We start from the raw sequence: 10,043 nt of genomic DNA, 5'->3' as shown, positions 1-10,043 counted from the left end.
ACAGTGGTCTAGATGCAATACAGTGGTCTCATATATGCAGTACAGTGGTCTCATGTAGCAATAGATGCAGTACAGTCGTATATATATACAATACAGTGGTCTCTAGATACAGTAAAGTGGTCTCATATAGCAATAGATACAGTGCGGTGGTATATATACAATACAGTGGTCTCATATAGCAATAGATACAGTGTGGTGGTCTAGATACAGTACAGTGGTTTCTAGATACAGTACAGTGGTCTCATACAGCTATAGATGCAGTCTCCTCTCCTAGAAGTGCTCTCCTTTTTACAATAGGCAGAAATTACATATTTGTACTGCATGCAAAACACTGCATGGTTCTTGCCCAGAACTGCATGAGATAGGCATACATTTGGCATGTCTGTACAGGAGAGGCTTGTAGGTATCCATGTAACCCATTTTCATTCACATATATTGAGGTGACAGCTCAAGGGACCATTTGGAAAATGGTGATGGTCGTTTTTCCCTCGCCAAAATGTTGTCTTAACTTTGAATCATTAGGTATTTAGCCCCCTTCCCGACAAGGTAGCATGACAAGGTTGGTCCCATTGGAAACCTGAGGTTGTCTGGAATCAAATGGTATCTCTATCTTTGGGCTACGTCTAAATTTGAGTGTTCCACAGTCTCCGAAAGACAGTCTCGCCGGCGTTCCAGCCAGCCATCCCGCAGGTCTCATAGGGTTAATAAAACATTGAAAAAAACACACTTGGGACCACTTTTTTTCTTGGGATCATCAAAATCCCAATATTAGAGGTCCTATGGATGCCAAAAATCAAAACTAGAAAAAAAAAAAAGCAGTCGCGCGTGGACCCCTCCTAGGGCCTCTACTACTTCAGCTTTGATTCCTGAAAAAACTGCTCCACCACCAAATAGACCACACCCACTTCATCAACTACTTTAATTGGACACAGGTTTGTTTAATTTATTAAAAAAAAGGAGCAGTGTGATGTCCAAAAAGTGTGTTATATAACTTTTAATATGTTGTTGGCTATGAATGAAAATCCGCCTATAGAGAAAAATAACAACATGTCAAAAAATATAAAAAGCTGCTCCTATGGAAAGTCTATCATATTTTTATTTACTTATATTGGCCCAAAAAACAATTTAGTATAGGTAAGGTTTTGCCAACTTAGTGGTAGCGATATCTCATCTGGCCCAAGGACTAATTCAATGGGGATGGGATCTGGCTGAAACTTTGCCCAAATATGGATACATACATACCATAGGCCTGCATCATAGGTATTATGTCTATGATGTCCAGTGTAAAGTAACTAAGTACATTTACTCAAGTACTGTACTTAAGTACAATTCTTAGGTGCTTTTACTTTACTGGAGTATTTCCAATTGTCAGTACTTTTACTTCTACTCCACTACATCGCAGAGGCAAATATTGTACTTTTACTGCACTACAATTATTTGAAAACTTTAGTTACTAGTTACTTTGCAGATATAAAGTATCATATTATAAAATATACATGAACCACTTTAGCCCTATTTTACAGACTAATCCACAGACACGCTGCCTGTAGGCAGTCATAACTGCGGTGTCGCTTGACTAACGCAGTTATGATTGCCGTTCTGTGGATCCGTCTATACATAGGCCTGTTTGAAAATAGCCGATCTACAAGCTCGTTGTGAGCTTGAAGATCTGCTAATTTCAAACATTTTAGTACTTTTACTTTTGATACCAATACTTTTGCACTTTTACTCAAGTTAAATTTTGAATTCCGGACTTTTACTTGTAACAGAGTATGAGTAGCTATGAGCTAATAATCAAAATCAAATCTTTGCTTCTGGGGGTCCCTGGAACTAAACATTCTGAGATGGGGGTCTGCGGCCAAAAACATATCATTTTGGGGGGTCCTTGACATGAAAAAGTTTGAGAGCCACTGCTATAGTGACACAGACAGACAGACAGACAGACAGACAGACAGACAGACAGACAGACAGACAGACAGACAGACAGGCAGGGTACAACGGGTAATCTGTCGACAGACAGACAGACAGACAGACAGACAGACAGACAGACAGGCAGGGTACAACGGGTAATCTGTCAATGGCATATATATATATATATATATATATAACGGGGATTGCATAACCGACTGGCGACGCGCGTTATTTCCCTATTTGGATCGAACACCTCGACCAAATTTGGAGCTCATATACGTTATAGATTATAGAGCTCATATACGTTATAGATTATAGAGCTCATATACGTTATAGATTATAGAGCTCATATACGTTATAGATTATAGAGCTCATATACGTTATAGATTATAGAGCTCATATACGTTATAGATTATAGAGCTCATATACGTTATAGATTATAGAGCTCATATACGTTATAGATTATAGAGCTCATATACGTTATAGATGACGTCAGCTTGACGTCACCAGCTGGCCTCAATAAGTCAGAGATCCAGCGCCACGAGGCGTCAGACACACACCGACAACGTAACGGAAACCGACTCGAACTCCCACCGACAGAATAATATCGGAGGTGGACTTTCTCTTAACGGAGATGTTTGTGCCTTTGGGTTCTGCGAGCAGCGGGCGGCGCTGTGCTCAGCTCATCATCGCCACCTCTCTGCTGCTGCTGGCCCTGATGTGGATCTCCTCTGAGGATCTGCGGGACGGTCTGGTGGCGAGCAGCGTCCGGTCCTACGTCTATCGCCGCCTGATCAACGACTTCTCCTTCCTCGGAACGCACTTCACCATCACGCGCCAAGAGGCCCGGCGCTTCAGCGACTTCGCCTACCTCCTGGACCGCCCCGACGCGTGCTCCGGACAGGACGTCCTGCTCCTCGTCTCCGTGAGGAGCGCGCCGAGGCACGCGGACCGGCGGGCGGACATCCGCTCCACCTGGGGCAACGAGACCCGCGTCCTCCGCTCCCAGGGCGTGGCGGTCAAGGTGGTGTTCTTCCTGGGAGCCGCGGAGCCGGGCGGCGCGGAGAGCGTCGCCGTCCGGGAGGATCTGGAGCGCGAGCACCGTCTCCACGGCGACCTGATCCAGCGGGACTTCGTGGACTCGTACCGCAACCTCACGCTGAAGCTGCTCTCGCAGTTCCACTGGGCGCGGAGCCGCTGCGGCCACGCCCGCTTCCTCATGACGGTGGACGACGACGTCTTCGTCCACACGCCCAACCTGGTGGGCTACCTGCGGGAGGCGGCCCGGACCGACGTCAGCGGCCTGTGGGTGGGTCGCCTGCACAGCGGCGCGCCGGCCCTGCGGAGCCGGAACAGCAAGCACCGCGTGTCCTACGAGACGTACCCGCGTTCCACCTACCCCGACTACACGTCCGGGGGCGGCTACGTGGTCTCCAACGACGTGGTGGAGAAGATCTACCGGGCCACGCTCACGCTGAACGCCACCATCCACGTAGACGACGCGTTCATGGGCATCTGCGCCCACGTGGCGGGCGTCACGCCGCGGGATCACGCGTTCTTCGGGGGGGGGAGCAAGACGCCCTACCACCCGTGCGTTTACAGGCAGATGATGACGTCGCACGGCCATCACGGCCAGGACATGCACGACCTCTGGAAGGCGGCCACGGACCCCCGGGTGGAGCAGGCGGCCTCCGGGCCGCTCGGGGAGACGTACTGCAAGGCGGTGAAACTGGCGCTCCTGTGTCTGCCCTTCTGGGTCGACACCTACCACTGTACACTATGACACCTACCACTGTACACTATGACACCTACCACTGTACACTATGACACCTACCACTGTACACTATGACAGGGGCTCTCAACCTATTCAGGCCGTGACCCCCAAAAAGAATCATATTTGAACCGGGGAACCCCCAAATTAATCATATTTGAACTGGGGACCCCCCAAATTAATCATATTTGAACTGAGGACCCCCCCACCTTGACAAACACTTGGAATTGTAGGAGTTGAGGCATTACATTTAGTCTGACATGGTTCCACAGATAAATATTGTGAAAATAGCTGATCTAATAGCTTGTAGATCTGTTATTTTCCACAATGTTTGCCTCTTTCTGGTGTTTCTTTATTCGTTTTCTTTACTTGAAAAAAAACAATGTTTTTCACTGTCACCTGGGGACCCCCCGAAATCATGTGGCGACACCCCTGGGGGTTCCGACCCACAGGTTGAGAACCACTGCACTATGAGACAAGGCTCATAGTGTTGCCCTGTAGGCAGCCATTTCCTGCGGTGTCAGACTCGGTCAGTGGCTGCTGTGGAGTCAGTCAGTGGCAGTCAGTCACTGACTGCTTTTACCTGCTTTTTACTAACTTTTTTATAACACTACCTTTACAAAGACGTACAGAACATGGGACGAAGCACCTCCGTCAGGTGCCAGTAGGCTAGTTTATGGCTGCTCTGCCAACGTCAACAGACGGACAGAACCGCAGCAGCAGCAGCAGCTGTCTGACACCGCAGCAATGGCGGCGCCACCTACAGGGCAGCGCTCCGTGTATAGAATAGGTTGTGGGTAAATGTGTGTCGATATTATTGTCCCAAGGCGTGACAACCCTGTTTGTCTGTCATGTTGTCAAGTTTTCCACCATGTTGCATTTTTTCCCCCTTTTTTTTTGCTGACTCACAATAAGCCGCCTGGCCCGGCTGAGAAGGTTATTATTTCTAGTTATTATTAAAGGACGACTTCCCCAGCAAAAGTAGTCAACTTAGAATCACATTCATCTTAACTACTTTATCCATTTATTTGTTGGGCTATTCAAAAATAGCAGATCAACAAGCTCACATGAATCTTCTCTTCTGGGGGTCCCCCTGGCACAAAACCTTTTTCAGATGGGGGTCCACGGCCAGACACAGACAATGGTTGCAGTGAAGGACATGGAGGCTGCTGATGAGAGATGGCAGCATATGAAGGAGACAGAGCATGTGAATATATTATATATATATATATATATTTGTTTAAAAATGTTATCCCACGATTTTGTAACCCCATTTTTTACACCCAGTGCCAATTGTCTATGTAATCCTGGGCACTACACTCCCTCTGCCAACCTAGGGAGGCCAGGGCCGGGCTCTTGCCTCCTTCAATGCATGAGAGCCAACTGACCTTCTTGCCACCTGACAGGAGGGAGTTTCCCTGGTAGGACGTAGCGCGTGGAAGGAACACGTTATTCCAACCAGTTCCTTTCCCCTCCATCAGGCGCCCTGGCTGACCAGGGGGAGGCAGTATAGTGACCAGGATTACTACATGTTTTTTGTGAGGGTATTAACTACCCTAGGAGACACGGGGAGAACATGCAAACTCAACACAGAAAGGCCCTTTCACCAACCCCACCTAGGCTATGGGCACGTATGGGCAAGTATGGGCACTGATGACACAGGAGAGAACAAGCCCCCCGCCGAGCATATGAATAGACCCTCTCTCTCCTGTGTGTGTGTGTGTGTGTGCGTGCGTGCGTGTGCGTGCAGAGATAACAAGGGGCAGTTTGTATTCTTTGAGACACACATATAATTCAATGTTTTTTTAATGTCTTTGTAACCCATTAAGGCATAAGACTTTTAGATTTCTTTGGAACTTAAAAAATAGCAGATCTACAAGCTCATAGCGCGGCACTTGAATAGGAACAGGCTCCTATGGACCAATGACACACACACAATCACGGACACATTCATCCTATTCACGCACACACACGCACACGCACACACACACACACACACACACACACACACACACACACACACGCGCGCATGCAACAGGGAGCACAAATTTGGACACATTTCCGTAGCTGGGAGATTCTGGCTTGTATGTGCACACGACATGTAAATGTTACATGTTTTGTACATATGAATATGTTTCTTCAGATTAATACAACATATCTTGTATCTTCTGTATCTTTGTTACATCACAGAGTGAAGCTACTACACTTACACCATCATATCAGCACCACGGAGAGCTCCGACGCGCTGTAGCAGTTAGCAGTGGTGTAAAGTACATTTACTCAAGTACTGCACTTAACACATTGGGTGCAATCCACTTCCTGGTTAACTTATGACTTCAAAAGCCTGTATCTCGGCTCCTCAAAAATGGTTAAAAATCCTGGCACTCAGTGTACTCTGTTTTTTGTTTTTTTTTAAAACCGGCACCCCATGTGTTAAGTACAATTTTCTATTATTTTTACTTTGCTGGCGTATTTCAAATTTTCAATTCTTTTACTTTTACTCCTCTACATCTCAGAGGCAAATATTGTACTTTCTGGACAACGTTATTTACTAGTTACTTTGTAGAAGATGTTAAATATTATTAGAAGACATACATTAACCACTTCAGCCCTATATAGACTTCGGCTATTTGAAAATAGCCGATCTACAAGCTCACAGCGCGTCGCGATGCGATTTAAATGATGTGACAAATTATACATTATTTTGGTTAGACCCCTCCCTCCTTGCTCGTGTCATCAGCTCACGTGGTTTTACTTTACCTCAGTTTAACATGTTCACTCCTTCTATTCCACTGTCTCAGTTTAACATGTTCACTCCTTCTATTCCACTGTCTCAGTTTAACATGTTCACTCCTTCTATTCCACTGTCTCAGTTTAACATGTTCACTCCTTCTATTCCACTGTCTCAGTTTAACATGTTCACTCCTTCTATTCCACTGTCTCAGTTTAACATGTTCACTCCTTCTATTCCACTGTCTCAGATTAACATGTTCACTCCTTCTATTCCACTGTCTCAGTTTAACATGTTCACTCCTTCTATTCCACTGTCTCAGTTTAACATGTTCACTCCTTCTATTCCACAATATGAGGAGACTCTGACTAGTACGTTTGTCTGGCCTCAAAATCTAGCCTGGCATTGTCCAGACCCATAACGTGGATTCACTCTCACCTTCCTCCACGGTATCAGGCTGGACTTGGGCCCATAGGGAGCGAGTATGAGAAATCAGAAGATGATCGGGCCAATCAGTGACTGTGTTTCAACTGCTGTCCGTACAAACAGTGAAAAGGATCTAAATCATTTTCTGATTCCTCACACTCGCTCCCTATGGGCCCAAGTCCAGACTGATACCGGGGAGGAACGTGAGAGTGAATCCACGTTGCGTCAGTGTGGGACGATGTTTCACATTAAAATCCTCATCATTTGGTTCCATGTGTACCCTCAACGGAGTACAACATTAACCCATTAAAGCCGGAAAAGCATCTGTGTCATTTTAGATTTGAGTAGAAGTAAAATATTTGGAAATTGGAAATACTCAAGTAAAGCACAAATACAAAAAAAAAAATCACACCCAGTGTGAAGTGGGCGGTGTGTGGTCATCACAACATGACTCACTTTAAAAAAAGGATAAATGATACTGCTATTCATAGGGCTGCACATGTGTCATGTGTTTCGCTAGCCAATCACAGTCCTGAATTTGCAAAGTCAGCCAATCACATTACAGTTAGTGGTGATGACACTAGCCGTAATGTGATTGGCTGACTTTGCAAAAGTATCGATTTGCATTAACAATGGAAGGGTTAGGGGGTATACAATGCGTTGTAGACTATTGGCCAATCACGGTGCAGGATTGGTCGGTGTCCAAAACTCACTTATAGGGGGCGGCTACACCGCCCCAAAAATACTTAAGTACAGTACTTGACTAAATGTACTTTAGTTACTTTACAGCACTGCTGTTCATGTGTCTCAGTCCCACACAGAGAAGGAGGTGAAACACGGGGAGGTGAAACATTCGTTCTCTATAGCCCAGGACCCAGTTTGTAGAACAAACTGCAAACTGCAGCGGTTCAACATTGATTGAAGTAACAAAAACAAAACAAATATTGTCTCTTCTCCCCCGGGGAGTTCAGCTGTACTTTGGCAGATGTTTCACCGACACACGGATTGACCTTATCGTCGGAAACGGGGTCATCGTTGTAACACAGCCTTTATTAAAGGAGTAGTTCACCCCCAAAAATACAGGTTTTCTATCAATTACATTACACACCCCATGAAGCCATGCATTCATGGAGATTGTTTTGCTACGGGAGACATTAGCATCTTTCTGCACGCCGCTCATCAAATTATTGTCTCAGGAATGAGAGAAAAACTAAACCCATGAATTCAAGTCTCTATGGGGTGACTAATAGATAGAGAAAAAAGTCATTATGGGGGTGAACTATCCCTTTAAGCACTTCAACCCTCTATTGTAGGTGCAACAGACCTGAGCTGCAAACTGTAGGCTACTTGGACAGCTTTATTTCCGACTACACACACAACGCATTGTGTGAGCTTGTAGATCTGCTATTTTTTTTTATAAAGAATGTTTCCCCCAGAATAGGGATGCTGGGGTTCAAGGGGTTAACCAATTAAATCAGTTCAATAGGTGTCTTTGGGACTGTGTTGCTCCTCAACCGAAGAAACAAATAAAAATAACAACAAATAAAATGTATCTAATGGTACACTAGTATACGACCAGCCATAAAGCACCAGTCTATGTTGTTTTATGATTTAACCACTTCAACCCCAGCATCCCTATTCTGTATGGAAGATGATAACGCTTCACAACGGGGTGTCCAGGGAAGTGAAGGAAGGGACAGAGATGACCTGCTTAAATAAGTATCAGTTTACTAGCTTTAAGTGGTTAATTCAACTGCGTAACCCAATCAATCCGGGGGACGCTTCTCTGTCATTTTACATTTCTTTGGGCTATTCAAAAAGAACAGATCTACAAGCTCATAGCACGTCTTTTAAAGCGAACATTCTTAACTCAAATCTTTATCTTGATTTCTGGGAGTCCCTGGAACAAAATATTTTACAAATGTTCGCTAATGTTTTTTTTTCCGCGATTTTCACGTTTTTTCAAAAAATAAAAAAGCAGATCTACAAGCTCATAGCGCAGCACTCGCCCCTTTAAAAGTCAACGCCCCCCCCCAACTGTTTACTGTACATATTGTACATATTGTTTACATATTGTTTATATGAACATGTTTATATGATGTTTGCAAACTGCTAATAAAGTATTCGGGGCGGTATGAGTGGTTAGTGAGCCCGCCTAGGGAGCCCAGAGGCCCCTGGTTGCCACAGGTACGACTCCAGGCCAGGCCAGCAAATGTGTCGATGACATTAAATTTGTCCCTGAGCAAAGACTCTTAACCCCTAATCGCTCACAGGCCCTCATTGGAAACAAGACCGCAAGGACTTTCATGAACGGACCTGTTAACTAGAGATGCGCGGATGGCCTCTCACGTCACCCGAATCCGCATGTACAAATTAATTATCCGCCCGTTATCCAACCACAATAATTATATTATCCAATTTAAATATCCGCACCAACCGCTTTTCCCGTATGTCAAAATATTATTATTTTCTGGTATTCCCCGTTAGTTTTAAAAAAAAAGAAAAAAGACGCACCGAGATTCCATAGGCTAAAACAATGCATGTTGTGATCGCATCACACAGACACAAGCACGCAGAGATTTAGCTATTTTATGGATAGATATATTAGATGTCATTAATTTATTTACCGCAATATTTCACCCGCGGTTTATCCGATATTAATTCATAATTATATTTGATTGACCCGAATCCACCCAAACCGTGGTTAACTGCGGCAACCGCGGCTAAAACCGCGATCCGCGCATCTCTACTGTTAACCCATTAAGACCTGAGGCCGCTTCTAGACATTTTCTAAATCCTGACAGTTTTTTGGAAAAAAAATATAAAAAAATAATTTTCACCATTTTTCAAAAATAGCAGATCTACAAGCTACAAGCTTGTAGATCTGCTATTTTTGAATAGCCAAAGACATCTAAAGTGACACAGATGCGTTCCAGGTATCAATGGGTTAAAGGAATTATCCTTATATCCTTATTCAATCAATCATATATATTGGTTCTTCCACGGTGAGGCCTGCAGTCACACTTAACAACAGTGTTGAGCAACACGTTGAACTTTGAACCCCTCCCCCCAGTGCAGCCTGATGCAGTTATCTGCTCTGGGTCTAATAAAGGAGGGACCACAGACACACACATTATAAAAGATCTAAAACAGAGCTGTAAGCGTCCATACATCACCAGCAGAGCGTTCTAGAAGGAGAGCATC

General features: G+C 44.8%; 1 protein-coding gene across 1 annotated transcript; it reads left to right on the top strand.

Moving 5' to 3' along the window:
- Positions 1–2,545: 2,545 nt before the first annotated feature.
- LOC311036177 (lactosylceramide 1,3-N-acetyl-beta-D-glucosaminyltransferase A-like) lies at positions 2,546–3,694 on the top strand (the record flags this gene model as incomplete). Its single annotated transcript, XM_084044709.1, has 1 exon — positions 2,546–3,694. One exon carries the CDS (start codon positions 2,546–2,548, stop codon positions 3,692–3,694), a length of 1,149 nt encoding a protein of 382 aa, XP_083900835.1.
- Positions 3,695–10,043: the final 6,349 nt, after the last annotated feature.

The sequence above is a fragment of the Gymnoscopelus microlampas genome (genome assembly GCF_963454915.1).
Source record: "Gymnoscopelus microlampas genome assembly, chromosome: 20".
NCBI classification, from domain to species: Eukaryota; Metazoa; Chordata; class Actinopteri; order Myctophiformes; family Myctophidae; genus Gymnoscopelus; species Gymnoscopelus microlampas.
Note: the sequence above shows the minus strand (reverse complement) of the source record. Positions and strands in the feature narration are given on the sequence as shown.